Source organism: Seriola aureovittata, chromosome 13, assembly GCF_021018895.1.
Source record: "Seriola aureovittata isolate HTS-2021-v1 ecotype China chromosome 13, ASM2101889v1, whole genome shotgun sequence".
Classification (NCBI taxonomy): domain Eukaryota; kingdom Metazoa; phylum Chordata; class Actinopteri; order Carangiformes; family Carangidae; genus Seriola; species Seriola aureovittata.
Window position 1 is genome coordinate 6,056,876 of NC_079376.1, and position 20,135 is coordinate 6,077,010.

A 20,135-nucleotide genomic window follows, 5' to 3' on the forward strand; every position below is an offset into this window, starting at 1 on the left:
ACGTGTCGCTTATTGTTAGGGTGATTGATAGGAAACTTGCTAATAATTTAACTGCAACGACAACGACAAGACTCGTAGCATCATGTTAACGGTATCAGCCTGCTCACAGGACAGTGCGGTGACACAGCCGTGCATGTTAAATGGCACGTTAAGCGTCAGTCAGATGACAGCTCGATCGGGACGGCAGCGGGTGCATCTTCAGATGCCGTTTGTCTCGTGGCTGTGACAGGTGAGCGGGGAAGCTACAGTCCATACTGTCTGTTCCATCAGATGAAATTACAGAGGCATGGAGAGACACTCAAACCAGGCTGGCAGTGTCTGGGCAGCGGTGAATAAAACATGGGAGAGGGGGGCTGGGCAGAGAGAGGCCTCGCTCCGGTGCCACAGGCGGGGCGGCTCCATCAGGAGGCAACACCAGCTGAGCGCCGCTGCTGGGAGTGTCCTGAACTGAGCATGCTGTGTGTGTTTGTGTGTGTGTGTGTGTGTGTGTGTGTGTGTGTGTGTGTGTGTGTGTGTGTGTGCAGGCGTGAGAGAGCTAAATCACGTCCTGCTGTGTCTGCAGTTGAAACCAATCATCACAACATCAGTCTAGAGCTGAAGCGATTAATCGATTAGTCGACTGACCGAAAATTAACTTTCAGCTTCGTTTATAATCGATAAATCATCAATTTACTGTTTCTCTCTGTTTTATATCATTGTGCATTGAATATCTTTAGGTTTTCACTTGTTGGATCATTTCACCTCAGGTTCTAGCAAATCATGATGAGCATTTGTTCCACTACTTTTTGACATTTCACAGACTAATTGTTACCTGCAGCCCAGTGTCAGTCTGTGCAGGAGTAAAGCTGTTGCACAAACTGCATTAACTGCACAGTTTTAATCATAATATGTAACAACTTTTGTTCTTTTCCTCTTTGACTTTGTTATAGTGTTGAAATGATTAGTCGAATTGTTGAAACTATTCTGGAAAATTACTGAAACTAAAACTAATACTCAACATTATCTTGCTCTGGCTTCTCCAGTGTGAAGATCTGCTGCTTTTCTTCATCTTATGATCGTAAACTCACTAAGTTTGGGTTTAAAAAAATAAATAAATCTGAAGGCATCACATTGGATTTGAGGTAATTATGATGTCATTTTTCAATGATGTCATTTTTCAAAATCTGACATCTTATTGACAAATGATTATTGGATTACTCTAAAAAAACAAACAAACTGCATATTACTTAGTAACTGCTCAAGGAATGTAACAAGCAAAGATGCTGAACACTGTCTGGTTCCAGCTTCGAAAATGTGATAATTTGCAGCTTTTCACTGTTTTATATAATTTGAACTGGAATATCTTCTGCATTTTGAACTGTGGACAAAGACAGATAAGATCGGGCTCTCACAACCTACTAGCATTTTTCACTTGTTTTTGACATTTTCTATGTGAATAATTACCTAAACATGTCATGTACATCAACAATCAATTAATCCATCTAAAAAAAAGGTTCAGAAGTAAAGAGATTAATCCATAAATCCACAGTGACACTACACAGAGAACTGCTTGAGCAATGACACATTGCAGTTTTGTTGTATTTTATCAATGCTCTGCCTTCATCTCGCTGCCAGCAGATCTACTGAGGCAACAAGCATCAGACAGACGGACAGAGAGAGAGAGAGAGAGAGAGAGAGAGAGAGAGAGAGAGAGAGAGAGAAAGAGAGAGAGGGAGAGAGAGAGAGAGAGAGAGAGAGAGAGGGTATTCAAGGTTAATGTCACAGGTGCATTCAGGGACAGTCAGTAGGGGTCAGATCCATCAGAGAGGAAGATGCAGGGGCAGAAACAGATTGAGACAATTAACTTCAGCTAAGATGAAAACAGAGTGAGGTGAGAAAAACATGGCCGCAGGTCAGGGGGAGACACCGGCACAGTGAGAGATCTGTCAGAGGCAGCAGGAGGTGAGCATGTTGTTTACTGGTTTCCAGGTAATAGGAAAACACAAACACCTGAGGGAGGACAGCCGTAATCATGAGCGTGTGGTTTTATGGAAATAATGGGGCTGATAAATTATACCATCAGGAATAAACAAGAAAAGTGAGGGGGTAAAAAGAAATTTAAAATGTAATACAATTAGGTTGTTCTTTTCTTCCTTGGTTTATACTGATAATGAAAATATTTTGTGGATGTATTTTTTTATTTAAGTCCTCTTGAGATTTTTGCAGTAGGTCCTCCCCCACTCGTTGCTTTTGATCACTCATGTGCACTGATGCAGCTGCAGATGGAAATAATCTCTGTACCCACCTGTCAGACCCGAGGAGACGGAAGACTCTGCTCGGATCAGAAATCTCCTGGGTCACCTACGGATGAGAGAACATATATCTGTATATCTGAAGTACTTAAGTACATGTGGTGCTGAAAATCAAGAATAGTCAAGTATCATTATACTTGTGCCTGGTATTACAATTTCACAATTCTTTCAACAAATATTCTGACATGCAGCCTGTAAGAAATCAAATCCTGGAGCTGCTCAAACTGAAAGACAGGTGCATGTGAAATGGCACCAGCATCATTGCTATGCAGTGCGCTACCAGCTAGGTTATATAAAGGAGTGAGAGTGTGTGAGGTGTTAGTGAAGGTGTTCAGTATTTGAAACACTGAATCTGTCTTTTTGACCTTCTAAATCACACATATACAGTATAACTACATTTGATGATTTCGATGTTTAACTGATCATGATTGAAATGTGTGTTGACAAATATTACTGATACAAACCTAATATGACATCACACAACATTAACATAGGTTTATCGGTTGTTTAGTGTCAGTCTGTGAATTAAACACATGTCAAAGTCAGAAAGTTTCTGTCCTGTGTTTTATTTTTGGTGCTGGGACGACTATTTACATTTGGATCACGTATTGTGCCTTTAACAACAAACTCTTCATGTTTTTTGAACAGACTGTAGGTAACTGAGTGCTGTCTCTAGGGACTCTGTGTCACTGTGTACAATCCCGAGGCTTACCTGCTCTAGTCACAAGATGTAGCCTGACACTTTGCAGTGAAAAAGACAAGGGCCCCTTCAAAACACACTCCCATGTGTTGACATGACATGAAAACTTGTCGACAGATGCGAGATAGTCGGCCGGTGACACCTGCTAGGTGTAAGTCCTTGGCCTTGGGAGAGATCTGATCTGTTTAAGTCTAAACGAGAACAAGGTCTCGGGTGTTCAGGGGAGCACCCACTGAGGCGAGCACGGATCAATAGACCTGCCCCCTTGAATGCCTTCGCTTTTGAGAGGAATCATAACGAGACAAGGGCTGAATTATTTAGTGCTGCTCCCTGTTGTGTGACGGGTTTCGTTTATGATTGAGCATGAATTTTGCATGGCCACTGACATTTCAAAAATCCATGCTATGGGAGAACTGTCAAGCCGCGCTGGGCACGATCTCGACTAACGGACCCGTTTCATCCGAGTGCGGCGCGACCACGTCTGACACGGCGAGCTTTCAAAAGGGCGGCCCCTATCGCCATATCACTTTTCATAAAAACAGAACGCTTCACCTCCCCGCGATCTCTTGAACTTTTATTGTGCTGCTGAGCGCGACTCGTGATCAGGTTAACATGGAATCCCTCCGTGAAAGGTGGACAAATTCATTACCTCGGCCTCACACAAAGACACTTTGTCTGGCTCCACCTGAGGGCTTATCTCCCGGGATCACCTACAGCATGTAGCCACGCATATAAAAGGACGGCACTCAGGGTCTTTGTTGACCAGAGGCAGAGGTGTTTGTTCATGTGTAGAACAAAGACGCTTCAATTCATGGAGGTGACACAAACTGCATTCAGAGTTTCTATTCTGTAGTCACCCATCAAAACTGATAAAAGCACAAAATAATGTTTTATGTGGAGTTGCTCTTTGATCCTCACACCATCATTATCCTGAGGAGATCTAAAGTGTGATCTGATTGTAAAGACTGAAAAATGTTTGAATGCAACATTTACAACCAGTATTGGAGTACCAGAGATTTAACCCAGTTGTAGTGGTTATGATGTATTTTACCTCATTGGACTTGAAGCTCTTTCCCTGCATGCCGTGTTTCCAGAAAGCCAGGACACTGTCCTGAAGGCACACTGTTACAACAGAGAGGGAAGAGGCCACATGTTAGTGCAGCATGGCCAGCTTGATTAAGGAGAACAACAAGTATGTGTGAGATGCAATTCAGTTCGATTTTTACAAAAAACACAAATCGAATATGCATCGTTGCTGGATATATGTTATATACCCCCTTTAAATAAAGGATCTAAGTTCTCACACTGACATAAACCATTCTCCACACTCATGTGCTCCTGTACTTACCAACAGATCCGATGCAGAAGTCAAAGCTCAGCTCAGATGCCAGCTTCTTGTTGGACTTCAGTCTGCCCTGGAGATTAACAATCTTCAAATTTTCTGGGGAATAAAATAACAAAAGTTTAGAATAAACAAACTTGTTTCCTCAAAGAATGTTTGTAGAGATTTTACAGGTCGAAACTATTAAAAAGAGAATTCACGTACGGTCCAAACACACCAACACTGTGTCTCTCTCCAGCTGGGTGACATGGATTGCATCCACCTGCTGATTATCTGTGGAAAGGAGAGGTAACAGTAACAATCCTGTTCTCTAACATCCCAGCCAATGTACAGACAGAAAGTCACATCATAATATGTTGCCCGTTTGTTCAAATTGTACAAAAGCCGTCAAAGAGGATGATGTATATCGCACAGCATCAATAACACAACCACAAAGAGGCTGTCGCTTTGTACACTATTGGGGTTTCTGTGAATAGAGGAACTGGTTTCTGAAGAAGTCATCATTCAACCACTTCCTAACACAACAATTAGTTGTATTGGTCCCGTGGCATTCATCTCTACGCCACAGTACATTTACATGTTTGCCTTACTTGTTCCTATCTCTGTGAACCAGGAGGAGCAGGAGTTGAGGTTGATAGTCTCAAAGCGGACCACCTGGCCCGGCTCTGTGCCCTGGCTGATGGCCACACACACCAGAGGATACTCCTGCTCTGGGACCACCAGCATCTCAAACACTTTCAGCGGGCTGGGAAGAGGGAAGTCAAAATGCTGCAGCAGGAAGAGGGAGTCGACACAGTGGTTACTGTCAGTGTTTTCTGATTATTAATAAAGTTTTGAATTATTTTCGTAGTGTGAAGCTAGTGACATTTTGCTCCCGGTGCAGTAGTGTTGTGCTTATAATTATTCCCTGGGAACATAGACAACTTGATTTTAAAAGCAAAGGGGTGATGGATAGTTTATTCAAGTTTCCCTGCACTGCTAGATTTCAAAATAAAATTAAAGACATGCTACTTGGAGAAATATTGTAGGACAGTTTTTCAGAATAAAAAAATGTTCTACAAGGGAAATTTGTGGGGACAAAGTAATGTTTCAAACAAGAAAGAAAGAAGTGAACTGACCTTGATCAGCATGAACCTCTGCATGGGCTCATACCACTGCAATAGGACAATCCCAGACTGCAGCGCTCCACACAGATACTTGTGGCCTGTGTACGGGTTTCTCACTGTGAAACAGAGAGGAAAAGAGTGTCAACAAGTGCAGCTAGCCTGAGCTGTGTCCATCCTCTACAACAGTTTATATCAGGAGACTAGAGAAACTCAGTCATGAAAAATCTGAAAAATTCTGTTTATTCAACATTTCAAATTAAGTGCATAATATGAGTCATGATGGTTGACGGAACAAAAATGGAGGATGTGACTATAAGGAGATGTTTCTTGTTTAATATGATGAAAGGGAGAGGAAATAGAACTAAGGGGGAGGGGAGGGTCACTCACCAATGCAGCACTTGTGACAGCCCTTTGTGTCAGGGATCTTAGTCGTCAAGGCAAACCTCCTTAAAAGAGAAAACAGTCATGTCAGTCTTGACCACAGTCTTAAAAGAGCCAATGACGTCTAAAATCAGGGAAGTTGGCCAGTGGTTCTCCTTTTTCTCTACCACTGCAGTCGTTTGTCATGATGGCAGAGCAAAAAGATTGCACAGCATGAGTGTAACAACATGCTTCAAGTTAGAAAAAGCAGAGTTATCACCTTATCACAGAAGTGACAGGACTGTTGCTGAAAAGTGTGGTGAAGAGAATGTTATATGAGAGACAAGATTCGGAGCAAAATATGCGATGATCTCACCTGGGTAAAATTTTGTCTGGGAAGCGATGAGTCTGGAACTGAGCAGCCAGGCCGGGCTTCTTCAGCTGCTCAAACAGCCCGATGAGATTGTGGGAATACAGCTGGAAGGTTTTCCCTAAAGCAAAATACAGTATATTCAATCATGAGCGAGTAGCATATTAGTAATTGAAGCCAAGAGTTAAAATGTACTCATCTTAAATATGACAGACAAGGACTGAGTTAACGTTTTCTTCACATTATGAACATCATTTTCTCAACACATCCTGTATCCCATGAAGCAGCTTTCACATGTAGAAAGGTTAGATGTGAACAGAAGAAAAAAAAAAAAAAAAAAAGAAGTGTGGTGATGATGATGTGAAGCATGATTACCTTCTGATGAAGCCAGTTAGTAGAATATCAAATCAAGCCAGGCGAGAGGAGGATGGACAGTGTCCAAGGGAAGAGGAGAAGAGAACAGGGGTTTAGTATACCAAGGGGCAAACTGCTGAAGGTAAAACCGAAAGTGGACCTCACACTTTGTAATCGCATCCTCTCAACTGTTTAACTGAGAGAAGGTTTCTGTTCTTACGACAGCCAACTGAAGACAGTTTGGTTTCCAATGATAGATGATCTGAGTTTTCTCACAACAAACAGCATTTCTGTTCTATCGTATGAAACAAACTACACTTGCTTTTGCAGCTGTTATACACTGCAACCTAAAAAAGATCAATATAAGAGTGGTTCCTCTGCAGAGGAACAGGCTGTAAAGTCAGATGCGTCACTCATGAGTCACTGTGCTACACGGTTCTTATAGAGGCTTTCTGATGGCAAATAAAAGAAACTGTTATTTTAGGGCTGCAGATATGAAGGGACTGTGTTGCCTTCAGGGGCAGTCAGATAACACAGGACAAAGAAGCAGCAGGTTATGACAGTGGCCAGTGAAGCAGGACGCTGTGATAAGTCCATCACTTACCAGATAAAGACATCAGGTTGTTGTTGATAACGTACAGCCACGTACACTTCCTTGGGAAGAGCTAAACAGGGAGTTAAACAAAGATGGCACAATCACTATATAGCTGCACTTTAGATCTCAATGGAGGGAGTAAAAGGGGCTGAAAGAACATGAATTTGTCAATTAAATCTCTGCTGAACCCCTCCCCTGAACTGTCCAATAATAGCTTAGCAACCGTAACCAGGCACAGCAGGTCTGACAAGCCTTAGATTTCTGCACATGATGCAAAGGAGCTCTAGTAAGAGTCTGGAGGGTTGTATATTTGTTTTCAAACATTTCTAAAACCAAAAATGGGATAAAACTCTGTGCTTTAGTACCAACCATGCAATTAATTCAAAGGCAAAGGAGGACATCATTAAGTGACCACATGAGTTTGTGGGGCTCATAACTAGCACATCGCAGCGTGTAGTATTTTCACACTGTGTTTAAGACAGTCCTGGATGTTATCAGAGTTTAGGGTTATGCTCGCAGCTCTCCCCCGCTCTTTACTGCATTTTGGGACGTTTACACTCCAGCAACATTACCCGACACTGGGTTATGTCTGCTAAACATCCTGGTTAGTCCTCATCCTAAAAGTCTTTTCTCTTGTTAACGTTAAAGGTGAAACACAGTGTTTGAAAATACAAACAAATATAGAAGCTAAGCAGCCATCAAGGTTTTGTTACAACAAAATAAGAGTCTGATCTTACCCTTCACACTCCTCATCACATTTATACTACCGGCACTACAAGAAAAATGCTGTTTCTTTATTTAGTTACATGTAATTTCCATGGATCATTAACTGGTGATCCAGTTAATTTTTAGTCTGGGACACGGAGCCCTAGTCTCAGGCTTTTGGCAATATATTGCGCGTAACCAGATTACTGTATTAAAACGACTCGGACGGAAACATTAAGGTCAGCCGGAGACAGTTTTTCCATCCAACTCATGGAGCCAAAGTTAACTTAATTAGAAGCCTAGTTACGGCTGATGGTTCAACCGACAAAGTTGTTGGTTGTTGGCTAGAGTTGAGAAGTCTGCTGCTTTTGTCGACCTCCGTCTGAAATCAACAACAGATTATTTCCAATAATTTCTAAAAGTTTTGAGTCGAAAATCTGCCACTTTTACAGTTGTAAACCGCATATGTGTTGTGCCTGAATGGAAAGCTTGGTGGGCGTAGTAACAGTAACTATGGGGGGCAAGGGTTAGCTAACAATATATGTATATATATCTACTGTTACCTGCTCCATTGTGGCTTCATGCAGCTCATTAAGATTCAGCGTATAGATTCCATCCTCTGTCCCAAAGATTAGGTACTGATCTAGAAGAGAAAAAAAGATGTATTGGCTTTGATAAAACATGTTGATTCTGCCTGTTTGTTGATGGTTTTTGTTGCATGAGGCTGTACCTTTGGTGTCTGGATGAATCCATGATGTGGCGCAGTTTATCTTCAGTGGACAGCCGTCAAACACTTTAGAGAAACAGGCTCCCATCTGCAACGAAAAGCAACACAGCTCAAAACCGGCAGTCTCTGGATCAGTGAAGCGCTAAAATGTCAGCCAGGGTTTAATGAGCTGGAGCTGGAGCTGGAGCTGGAGCTGGAGCAGATCAGAGGCAACCGCAAAGCAGAAAGCTCTGTGGATCCCAAATATCTACAGAATGTACAGCAGCATTTCTGACAAGAATTTAATAACAGTGCTCATGAAACCAGGCCAGCAGGGAGGAGTGAGGACTGTGAGGTACAATGCAGATTATTCACTCACCAGTACTTTCGGAGTGGGTGGCAGGCCGTTGATAGCTGGTTTCTACAGAGGAGAAGAGGAAACAAAAAAAACCGTGAGATAATGAAGTTTCACAACACAGAGAGACAACAACAATTACTTTAAATATAGCTGCCTAATTTAGCTTCAGCCTGAACAATCATGCAAACAACAAACAATATGGACAGTTTTTTCTATGTGTTCTGTCAAAGTCAATTAAACACGAGTGGACGCCAGATTCCCCTCTTTAATTATCAGTGTTTGGATCTTACAAAAGAAAACCATCATATTTGAGGTTTCTGTGAAACATCAGCCAGCTAGTTGGACACACGCCACATATAAAATATAGGTTCCAAGATGATAGATTACTTTTTCATCCTAAAACCCAATGAAAACAAAAATGAGAAGTGTGGTGGTCTTGACTGAAACCCATACTGTAACGTAATGTATTTGTGCAATATCTTTAAACTCACAGGGAATTCCTTTTTCTCTCTCCAGTGCTGCTGGTTGGGTGGCGGCTTGGGACTGCCTCCATTCACACTGCCATCCGAATCATTATCTGTCACAAGAGAGCGGGCAGATGGAAAATTACATCTGTAGCACAGCTGTTAATCATACTGTCAGACACACAGGATCTATATCCAAAGATCAGACACATTTGCATCAGGCCGTCTTACCTTTACATTTAGATTTATTGAGAGCTTGTAAAAAATAAAATAAGTGCACATTTAGGGACATGCTTGATTTAAGAGGACAGACACCAATGGAAGCCATATGAACAGCTCACTGCACAGAACTGTAGGTAAATTCCAGTTAGACAAGAAAAGCAGAGACTCACCAGGATCAGAGGCGTGAGACAAAAGGCCGGGGCTGCTGACGCTGGCGGAGAGGAAATCTGGAGACGAGTGCTCCACCTTGTTGCCCTGCTCAGGTGTGCTCTGTCTGCGAGCCACCTGGTTCGGCCCGTTCTCTGAGTTCGGAAACCTCCGCACTGTCAGAGACCTCTCTTCGTTAAGGCCGAGCTCCTCTGATGAACTGTTTAATCGTGGCTGAAAATAAGGGGAAAACAGTTTGGTCTTCATTCAAAGAAACACTCTGCAGTGGACACACTTAGCATCGATGCTAATTACAAAAAAAATGCAAATAGCGAAAAACATTTTATAGTTTTGGGTCTCACCTTTGGGGGCAGAGGAGGAGGAACCCCTGGCTTGAGAGTTGACCTGAAATGGAGGCATTTTTTTTTTTTTTTTTTTAGAAAGACAGCAAAGAATGTTTGTGTGTTTATGATGAAATTTAATCTATTAACGTCACTCACAGCTCGAATTCTTCAAAGGCGTCTTCAAGATGGGCGATGTGTCCCCTGCAGGACATAAACAAAATAATGAGTGTGGAAAATAAGACCCATCAGAGCTCAGGGCGGGTGTTAGTGGTTAAAATGTTTATGTAAAATCCCTCCTTAGAGATAAAGAGAGCATGACCCCAAGGAGAAGAAGAGGGGTGTATTTGTTCTATTGCTGAACCTTAAGTGAACTTCATGGGATGGAAACCACAAAAAATATTGTTTATCTTAATACGAGGTTCATCGTCAACAACTATGTTTACTTTGACATTAGCTTGAAAAATTAACACTGGGACCAAAACCAAGGTCCGCAGACAACTTTCTACATCACACTGTCCGACCTGCCGTCCTACCTCAGACTCGTGTGTGCAGCGGTATGCAAAATTTGGATCTACAGCTACAGCTACACATGGGGAATGGAGGGTTGCCAGTGACGGTGATTTGTGAACACTGTGGGTGCTAAAACCTCAATGCAAAAATGGTGGTGACCAAGCTAGGGGGGGTCGGGCGGATGGTGTATACACTACTACAGCACACACAATGTTAGTGTTACCGTTGGAACAATTCATCCTCAACGCTTTTGAGAAGGCTCCTGCGCGGGACAAGACGAGAGAGAAGCCGACAGCCAGAAGGGGACAGAGAGAAGTGGAAGGAGAAAAACGGTCAAAGCACATGGACAAGTGAGAAGGAGCTTAAGAGCCAAAGTGACATTTTAGACTGCAGATGAGGGAGAGTGAGTTCATGCACAGACACAGGTTAGATCTAGTGAGTAAGCAGGTTAATGTGAGAGACAGTGAGGAGCATCCATAAGAAAATCCGTTTACAATCAGTGTCAACAATGGATATTAGATTACAGAACATAATGACTGACTAGCGGAAAGCTAATATGCCATTCTTTTCATTTGAAACTCTTGCTTTCTTAAAGTATACTTTGTCACTCAACACTATCGACCAATCATGTTGGGGATCCCTGAATTTTGTGTTTTTAAATAGGTAAAATAAATAAAGACACAAAACTTTAACCACGTTTGTCTCTGGATGAACCTCCAGAGACGCATCCATCTAATAAATAAGCCAGGTGAAGAGGGAAAGTGAAACACACACACACAGAGAGAGAGAGAGAGAGAGAGAGAGCAGGGGGGTAAATAGGAGCAGTTCCCATGACAACAGTTTCCATGGATTACCTGGTTGTTATTCCTCCCTCAGCAAAGGGACTCCAGGGGGAAGGGAAGTCATTATCTTTACTCACATCCTGTGGAAAGGCACACATGCACAAAAATAGAAATTTTAAAATACCTGCATTCTGTTATTTGTGAGTATATATTTTTTGTTTTCGTGCATGCACATAAACTCAACTGATGCCAAACAGAAACAGAAAGTAGTACTTGAATATTAGTATTGACAAAAGTGAAGATAATTATCACCATTTCAGAATGAGCCTCAGTTTCCTTCCGGAGTGGTGGTTCAAACTGGAGCTTGTCGACTGCGAATGACAAAAATTGTGTTCAGTCTTTTATTTTTTCCCTTTCCCTTACACACATCTTTGGCACTAGAGGGCATCAGTATCCACACTTCAAGACACACAAAGCCTTGGGAGTAGCACCAGGAACCTTGGAAAACACTCTCAGTCCATTCTTAGCATATAATCACGTGTAAGAATTAACCAAGAGCAGATCAACTGCTTCCATTGCAACATACCTGTCAAAGCACCAACAGGGCCCTTCACTGACTTATTGTACTACTATGTGAATGTTTGGTCTGGAGCCTCAAGACGAGTCCGTCCCCAAAGACAAACACGGATTACAAGTGACACTGACCAGATCTCTTCATGTTGGGGAAATATTGGTAAGAGAGAGAGAAGTACAAATAAACCATGGAGCAGATTCCTCTTAGTTTAGGTTTGAGGTCACATTCTGTCAAACTGTTGATCCCATAGACGAGACTGGTGTGGTGTCCAATATAAACATGATGTGATACTGCTGCAATTATGAAGGCGAAAGAAATCAACCAACCTGCCAATAAATACTACCACATAATCAGCTTCTCATTAACAAAGAAACTTTGTATTCAAGAATTCAGACCACTTTTTTTTTCAGTGATTTTCTACTTGAGGTGGAGCTGATAATGTGGTGCCGCAGTTATTTAAAACACTGATAACAATGAGGAGGTGAGTCACACAAACACACACACACACACACACACACACACACACACACACACACACAGAACTAACCTTCAGGAAAACATTTGAGAAGGTGAGGTTGAGGAATCAGGTGAGACGAACGAGTCGAACTGAGCTTCCTTGTTAGGATCTGATTAGTCATCTTAAGTTTAATTTTTATTTCAGACACTGACAGGGACAAAAATGTCACAATGACCAAATTATTCAACCTTATTCAAGCTAAAGCCACAGTAAGCGGCCAACCCATGCACAGGAACTCACCTTATTAGTGCCACTTAAGTCTCAAACAAAATGTTCTGTTGTGTGCTACAACATTATCCTATTTCTCAGGAAGTCGTAGGAGTGAGCTAGGGATTTATACAAACACACACTGTCTCACTACACTGTCACTAACCTGCATCCCCCCTGTGTCCCTCAGTGAAGCTAGGACTTGAGCATGGCCCTCCTTGGTGTGTCCCATTGTTTGCTTCATGTAGGAGGGAAAGTCAGACGCAATTGTGAGAAATATAGATGAAACCAAACAGGAGGTACAAACGATCACAGTACAAACAAGCACAAAAACACAATGAGGCACAGTACGTATCGCTACAAATACGTATACGGACACACTTCACCACCGCACTGTTACTACAACAACAACCTAGAATGAAGATATGACAAGTTCTGTACAACAACCGAAGACGACACAAACACACAACAACTTCCCTGAAGGGTTGCACATTCTTAAATATGAATTTGAACAATCTATTAAGCTGCATCCTCTGCCAAATTCAGTCCCAACAACTGTTGACTAAAAACCAAATTCCTCAGGAAACCTCATTGACCCTTCAGACAAGCCATTTCACATTATTCTTTTATTGAAAGATGAGGGACAGTTACTTGCTACTTTATGCTGCACAGAAGCATCATTAGCTCTACTACATCCATTTTCTCTACTGTGAATCCCCAGGCTATTTTTATACACACTACCACATGCTTCTGGAATAATGCCAGCCAGTGCTGCGGGATTAGTGGGATGACCCTTAGACAAGCCGCCGGACCTCTTTCAATCTAAACACCCAGGCTGACTGACACAACAACCAGTGACAGGACGGATTCATGGGAGGGGGTTGATCTTGGTGATGCGGTTTTGTGCTTTTTGTTCACTTACAGTTAATCTCTGAGCGCGTCCTCTCAGCTCTGGCTTGTTTATTGGTGGAGCGGATTGTGTGTCTGACTGCAGACAGGGGCTGAAACAAAGAGTGAATGAGATTGCAAGATAAGGAAATAAGTTTTAACTGCAGGAGCAGCACTTGATAAGACAAGTGAAGAGTCGGGTAAAGAGTCATCAAATGATTACGACACTGCCTTGAGTCATTTGGCACAATTGTTAAATTTATCTTTTGAAATAATCTGCACAAACTAGATAAAGCAGATCCGAGAGCTACTTTCTGTGCTGCGTCTTTATGCATCATCACATTATTATGCATCCCAGTGGCTGTTTGTTTGCAACAAGCTCCATTGCTTGCAGTCAATAGCTCTCAGGGTGTTTTTCATTCATCGTGGCCAAGACAGTGCCACTGCTGTCAGGGTGAGAAAAGCACAATGGGCTTTTAAAAAGGCACTGGTACCACCTCTTTGGCTGCCACACAGATGTCATGTTGAGTCCCGTTTGAATAATAATGTCGAAGGGGAAGGGAAATTTCAGCAAAGCTCACCTTGCATGTTTTATATCCATGTTGCTGAAAAAACAGGCTGTGGGAATATTTACAGTCGCTGCTGATAGCGAGTCAGTCAGTGTTTGCATGAAAAGCTGTTTTACTCAAATTTGACAGGCACTGTTTTGATTTTTGAACCAGTTTCTTGTTTTGTAATTAAGCAGAAAAAAAACAAAAGGACATTTTTTTTCTTGTTCCAGGTAATTCCATTATTCTGAGTTATATGTGATGGAACCAGACATTACCTCGAGGTCATCATCGTCCACCTCACTGTAATGCTGGTGGTTGTCTGGGTTGTTCATCTTATCCAGGAGGTCGACAGCGAGCCTCCTTGTCAAACCCGTCTGGGCCACAAACACATGCTGCAAGAAACAAGAAAGGATTGCAAGTTATTGTAAACTGCTGCACAATTTGATAATAGTTTGTATCAGCAGTGTGACATCCCTAATCTGACATGCAAGATCCATGAAACTAGGTGAAGAGCCACAACCTCCCTGCAGAAAGAGAGATGTAAGTCCTAGTTTCACTGTTAGAGTAATTCAGACTGTCTGCATTAACTACGGGGCCAGAACTATCCTCAAGAGACATGAACTGTGAGAATGAGACTCCATGAGAATAGAAGTAGCTTTTAAGAAACAGAAGAAGTGTAGTTAGAATATGACTGAGGTCTGAAGATTAAAAACAGGTGCTAACTGGCCTTTTCCTTCGTCTTAAATGAGTTGAGGCACTTCAGCTATGATATAATTGAAAAGTTTAAATAAATAAATAAGATATGTAGTTCCTGAACTTTGATCAACCGTTCAGGGCCAGAGTCTGACCGTGAGCCAAACAGCTAGAAATTCAGCCAAACCACACAGAAGCTCATCAGGCCAACTGAGATCCTACTAGATTTGGTCAGAATGCAAACTTCTTCTTGCGTGCTGTGCAAATAGTAACAGTTCAAGAGCAAAAAACAGCATCTAACAGTTCTAACAGCAACTAAAAGAATAAAATGCAAAAAGGGAAGAACACAGACATGGCTGAGACTTAACTAGCATTTTCTAACATTTAATGTAAATTCAACTCCAAATCTGCACTTCAATTAAGACAGCAATATGATTTAATATGATTTTTTACCGATAGAAGTTTTTCCGCAGTGGGTCTCTTCTTTGGGTTCTTTGTCAGAGACACTTTGACAAAGTTATGGAAGGCGGTGGACCTGGGAGACAAGATGATTTTGTCTTAATCCAATTATCATAACTGCTGCTGTCTGAGACACAGTGAATATTCTGGGACCCTCACCATTTGTTTTTGTCTTTTAGTTTGGGAGGCTGGAAGCTACTCTTAGACATCAAAAACAAGGCCCTGGGGAAGACAAAGAAACAAGCATTAAACTGCTGGATTAGACTGAAACAGGGAAATATACTCAAAAAGGGGGACCAAAAGTTAGGGAATGTAAAGGCCTGCACTTCTTCTAAATATAAACTGTATTTTGAATGAAACAGGATGACCATTCAAGTAATCAAAAGACACGATGAAACATTAGAAGAACACAAAAGCAGGAAGCAGCCTAAGAAGCATTTGAGGAAGCTCTGACTGATCATTTTTGAGGAAAGTAAAACATACCTCATCGGGTGTAGGTCAAACATTGGAGGCTGCAGCTCGGCCAGCTCTATGGATGTGATGCCAACGGCCCAGATATCACACAGCTGGTTATAGCCGCCGTTCTTCTCCACTGCCGCCACTTCAGGAGCCATCCTGGATAAATGCAGGGCAAGGATTTAGTGACAACTCTCCAAAAATAAAAATGAAAGGTTGGTCTCCCTGAAGTGAAAACTAAAACTGATATTATTAATGACATTTTCTGCTGATCTTTGTAGGAAAACTATGTTCACATTTCACTCTTCGACAGTGTGTTTTAGAGGTCAGGGTCAGTGACAGGACAGTGGCCCTGGGGCTGGTAAGGATTCAGTCACCTTCTCAAAAACACTTCAGCTGCTGTGGGAATTTGAACTTTCACCTTTCAGCTGAAGCATCTGTCTCACTGTTAGTACACTGTGTCACCACAAACTAGATCTGTTAGATACAATATGGTGATAGAGACAGATGATGACAGGAAAATGTTTTAGTATCTGATAACAAGTATTGACTCAATGCTTCTTTGAATAAGACTAATTCCAAAAGGAAAAGCATGCTTCCTGGATCTATTCAGCAAAGCTTGTTAAAGGCCTACAGGCTTATTTTATGAGGGTGACACACTCACCAATAAGGTGTTCCAATGAAGGACTTTCTTTTGGCAATGGTGGCTGTTATTTTGGCTGCAACTCCAAAGTCAGCTGTAACAAGGATTGACAGGGCTTTTCAGATTATGTAATCCACATACAACTCACAGCTACTGAGGAGTTCAAGTCCTTGAGAATTAAGAGAACTAAAGAGCAACTTACCTAACTTCACATCTCCGTTGTCGGTTAGAAGTATGTTGGCACCCTGTTAAGAAGTCCCATAAAAGTTTATTTTTTGTTTTTAGTTTAGAGAAAATACATTCAAAAGACCAAAGTAATATTTAAGTACCATTAGACTGACTGAGCAGGACTGATGTGTTGCAAAACTTGTTCATAAGAAAAGTGCCAATTATGTGTCAAGCTTTCTCAGTAACATCTGGTCTGGTCGAAACATTAACTGCTCAGACCTGTTACTGATCTGACTTCCAGTAAATTTACACCAGCACAGCTTTTTGACAGTCCCACTGATGGTGTTTCTGTTGGCTGTGACTGACAGTCTCTCTGGTGGCATCCTGTAGTGAGAGTAGAGGAAACAGGAAGTGCTCACTCCGTAGAGCCGAGTAAAGATAATAGGTCCAGCCCTGACCTGCGATAACACATGAGACTGAGGCTCCAGCATGTGCGCAGGCAATCACGCAACTTCAGCTCAACCTCAGAACTGCAGTAACTAACACCACTGGTCACATGCTTCTGGGTGAGCATGGCCCCAGCTTATGCTTTTCCTGTGACTTCAGTTTACACCTCTGCAGCACCACTAATTCAGAGAGACGTCGGGCCTCTGGACTGTTTCAGAGCCAACAGACGCATCAACATGACATTAATTGTTTCAAGGCTGTGCCACTGCTGCTCCTTTGTGTCAGCCTCACCCCTCCCTCCTCTTTTCCTTCTTTCTCCCTTTCTTGCCTTCTGAGATTTTTTTGTTAAAGGCCCCATATTGTATAAAGTGAGATTCCCGTGTCATTTTTGACTATAAAGCAGGTCTAAGTTACATAATAATATTGTGAAAGTATCAAAGCGCTCAGTCCACAGAGAAATACACACAGACTGTATTCAGTAACTTTGTGATGTCACAACAAAGCAGTCCCTGCTCTCAGCCCACAGGATACCTTGAAGGATTTGGTTTCTCTGAGTATTTACCTGAAATCTTCTACATTTTTATTCGATCACTCAGTCAGCCAATCAGAAGAGAGGCTCAGAGCTTCTCTTCTGATTGGCTCACCGACCTGTTGTTGCTAGAGCTCCAGAGAGAGTCCTGAGAGAGATGTAAAACTAGATTGATGGTTTTTGGGTCGTCTTATGGACATCAAAACTTCAAATAAAACACAGGAAAAGTGTAAAATATGGGACCTTTAATCCGTCTACGCAGGCATGAGGAAAAGTGTCCATGTGTGGCCGATGAAAATGGGCATGTCCTGGATAAAATGAAGGTTGAAAGAAAAGAAAACAAAATAGAAAAGATATGATACCTTGATGTCACGGTGCATCTTGCCCTTGGTGTGCAGATATCCCAAACCCTATAAAACAAAATAAATGTATTCAGTATGAATTTAAGTGAAATTACAAACTTTGAAATTCAAAACATTATTTACAAAATAAAGTAACCTGTATGGTCTCTCTGCAGACGTATGCTATCTGAAGCTCTGACAGAGGTCCCGTTACTATAACACACAGACAGAGATTGATTTTACATCTGCACAGTATTAAACACCATTTTATGACTTCATCTTGAAAATAAAACTTACCATGATAAATGTCCTGCAGAGATCCTCCACCACAGTACTCCATACATATCCAAAGCTTCTCTCGACTGAGGAAAGCAGAGACGATTATGATGTTAGGAGCTGTTGCTTTTCCAGTTTACTAGACAGATTTATACAGCTAAGTAGCTAGATATCTTGATAGCACAAAAGTTTGTCAAAGGTTTCTTACTGAACAAGTTGAGCTGTACAAATCATCCATCCTTCCTGAAATAACGTTACTAAGAAATTTCCCAACACATGTTAATAAAAGAGAGTGGGGTGGGTAGAAAACCCACGTCGACCCTCTAACAAAAAGCTAAAAATAAGACTGGTGTAACCATGATAAAATTCTATGATTACAGCTGTGACATTTGGCCAGCAGAGATGATGATACCGTAAACTGCCCCACATTCCCAATCACAACGGTGCTACTTTTCACATCTTTTAGCTGGATGTGGAAATTATTTTGGGTCGGGAAACAGGTCTGAAAGGAAACTCAAACTTCCCCGAATAAAGCTGCGGTTCTTCTAGTAGAATGGAACTAGTTTTATAGTAATTGATGCATGGTGGATTGCTCATTAAGGCTTTACAGTCACCATTTGTTCTCTGTGTGGCGAGACTATATACGACATACCTGCTGTGATAAGAAATGCGTCTCTGTGGACAAGCAGCCATATGAAACAGATCAGAGGCTCATATTCCAGTTAAACCTGCTGGAAATCGGAGGCAGTGGCGGGCACACCAGCCCGACTTCCCCTCAGATACCAACCACAAAACATAGGCTCCATTAAAACATGAGAGCTGCATCCTGGCGCTAAAGGGCCTAGTCAGCACCGGTCGGCCGAGTTGAAGACATTGAGTCATACTTTCACACACAGGTGTGACTAAGTCATTAAATATGTCATGTGAGTTTCAGGCAGTGGCTTATTAATCCTTTTGACAGTAACATGTGATTTCCATAAATGTTATACCTTGAACTGGCAGCAAGGGAAGAGAAAATACTGAGAGTAAAATGACAAAGCAGGACTATTCTAAGCTGGCTCTTACCAGAGGTAGCTCCCAAAGTAGGCCACAATATTGTGGTGCATGCATTCCTTCACCATGAAGATTTCCTGCTGTATGATGGAAAAGTCATCCCCTGGAAACAGAGGGAGAAATCACACAGACACATGGACAGAAAATTATTATTTTTTTCATTTTCTGTATGGGGAATTGTTTCATTTTAAGTGACATATTTTCCGTTTGGAAACAAACACCTCACAGAATGATTGCAGGCATGAAATAAAAACAAGTAGGGTTATGATTCATCTGCAAAACTTACACAATGAAGTGATGTTTTTGACACTAGAACAAACATTACATTCTGAAATGGTGACAAAAATAACCACTCAAAGCATTTGGGATTATACATAGATCGAGCCTTAAACTTGAGCTTTTAGAAAACACTATAATCTTTCCAGACTTAAAAAACACAGAATAGTCTTCCCTTTTATTCCTCTCACTATATGGTTCAATATTTCATCTCTATGTAAATACATCAGATTACAGACCAGCTAATAACAATAGAAAGAACACCTTGTACTTTTAAAGTTTATGTGGGATACGCGAATATCCAGGCTGCTCTCCAGTTCAGCAAAGCACTCAAACACATCCGACCAGTAGGAAGTAAGAAGACAAAAATATGTAAGCCCAGCTGCTCCCAATTGTACAGAGACACGGCGCTGGAATACATTAACAGGAGGTTAAGATCTACCAGGCCCTGCCAGCTTCGGCGCTCTATCAACAGACTGTCATCATAGGCAAGAGCCCAGATTAAGCTGATTTAATGGACACAATCTCTGCCAAAAACATTAAAAACAAAACAGCAGGCCGCTCATTACTTGTGGTGGAAATTACTGTCAACAAACCAATTTTTTGGTGTGTGTCTTTGCTGCTGACCAATGTGACATGTAAACAAGCCTCTCTTGATGCCTGAATTCTGTTATAAAAAATCATCTGGTTGACAACATAGT

General features: G+C 41.7%; 1 protein-coding gene across 4 annotated transcripts in view; it reads right to left on the minus strand.

Moving 5' to 3' along the window:
• map4k5 (mitogen-activated protein kinase kinase kinase kinase 5) overlaps positions 1-20,135 on the minus strand; it is a 31,401-nt gene that overhangs the window by 1,705 nt on the left and 9,561 nt on the right. The window contains exons 4-34 of one of the 4 annotated variants that reach the window (XM_056394010.1): positions 19,171-19,261; positions 18,127-18,191; positions 17,987-18,042; positions 17,851-17,898; positions 16,547-16,589; positions 16,366-16,438; positions 15,729-15,860; positions 15,405-15,467; positions 15,240-15,321; positions 14,369-14,485; positions 13,577-13,655; positions 12,821-12,892; positions 11,669-11,727; positions 11,429-11,496; positions 10,221-10,265; positions 10,083-10,125; positions 9,744-9,954; positions 9,583-9,606; positions 9,379-9,464; positions 8,909-8,950; positions 8,554-8,638; positions 8,387-8,466; positions 7,128-7,188; positions 6,176-6,290; positions 5,827-5,885; positions 5,452-5,555; positions 4,924-5,101; positions 4,538-4,606; positions 4,340-4,432; positions 4,043-4,113; positions 2,285-2,340 (exon numbers count right to left, since the gene is read on the minus strand). In XM_056394010.1, the coding sequence (XP_056249985.1) occupies positions 2,285-2,340; positions 4,043-4,113; positions 4,340-4,432; positions 4,538-4,606; positions 4,924-5,101; positions 5,452-5,555; positions 5,827-5,885; positions 6,176-6,290; positions 7,128-7,188; positions 8,387-8,466; positions 8,554-8,638; positions 8,909-8,950; positions 9,379-9,464; positions 9,583-9,606; positions 9,744-9,954; positions 10,083-10,125; positions 10,221-10,265; positions 11,429-11,496; positions 11,669-11,727; positions 12,821-12,892; positions 13,577-13,655; positions 14,369-14,485; positions 15,240-15,321; positions 15,405-15,467; positions 15,729-15,860; positions 16,366-16,438; positions 16,547-16,589; positions 17,851-17,898; positions 17,987-18,042; positions 18,127-18,191; positions 19,171-19,261 (2,470 nt within the window). The remainder of the gene's footprint in view (positions 1-2,284; positions 2,341-4,042; positions 4,114-4,339; positions 4,433-4,537; positions 4,607-4,923; positions 5,102-5,451; positions 5,556-5,826; positions 5,886-6,175; positions 6,291-7,127; positions 7,189-8,386; positions 8,467-8,553; positions 8,639-8,908; positions 8,951-9,378; positions 9,465-9,582; positions 9,607-9,743; positions 9,955-10,082; positions 10,126-10,220; positions 10,266-11,428; positions 11,497-11,668; positions 11,728-12,820; positions 12,893-13,576; positions 13,656-14,368; positions 14,486-15,239; positions 15,322-15,404; positions 15,468-15,728; positions 15,861-16,365; positions 16,439-16,546; positions 16,590-17,850; positions 17,899-17,986; positions 18,043-18,126; positions 18,192-19,170; positions 19,262-20,135) is intronic. The other 3 variants (XM_056394012.1, XM_056394011.1, XM_056394013.1) reach the window with 3 other exon arrangements.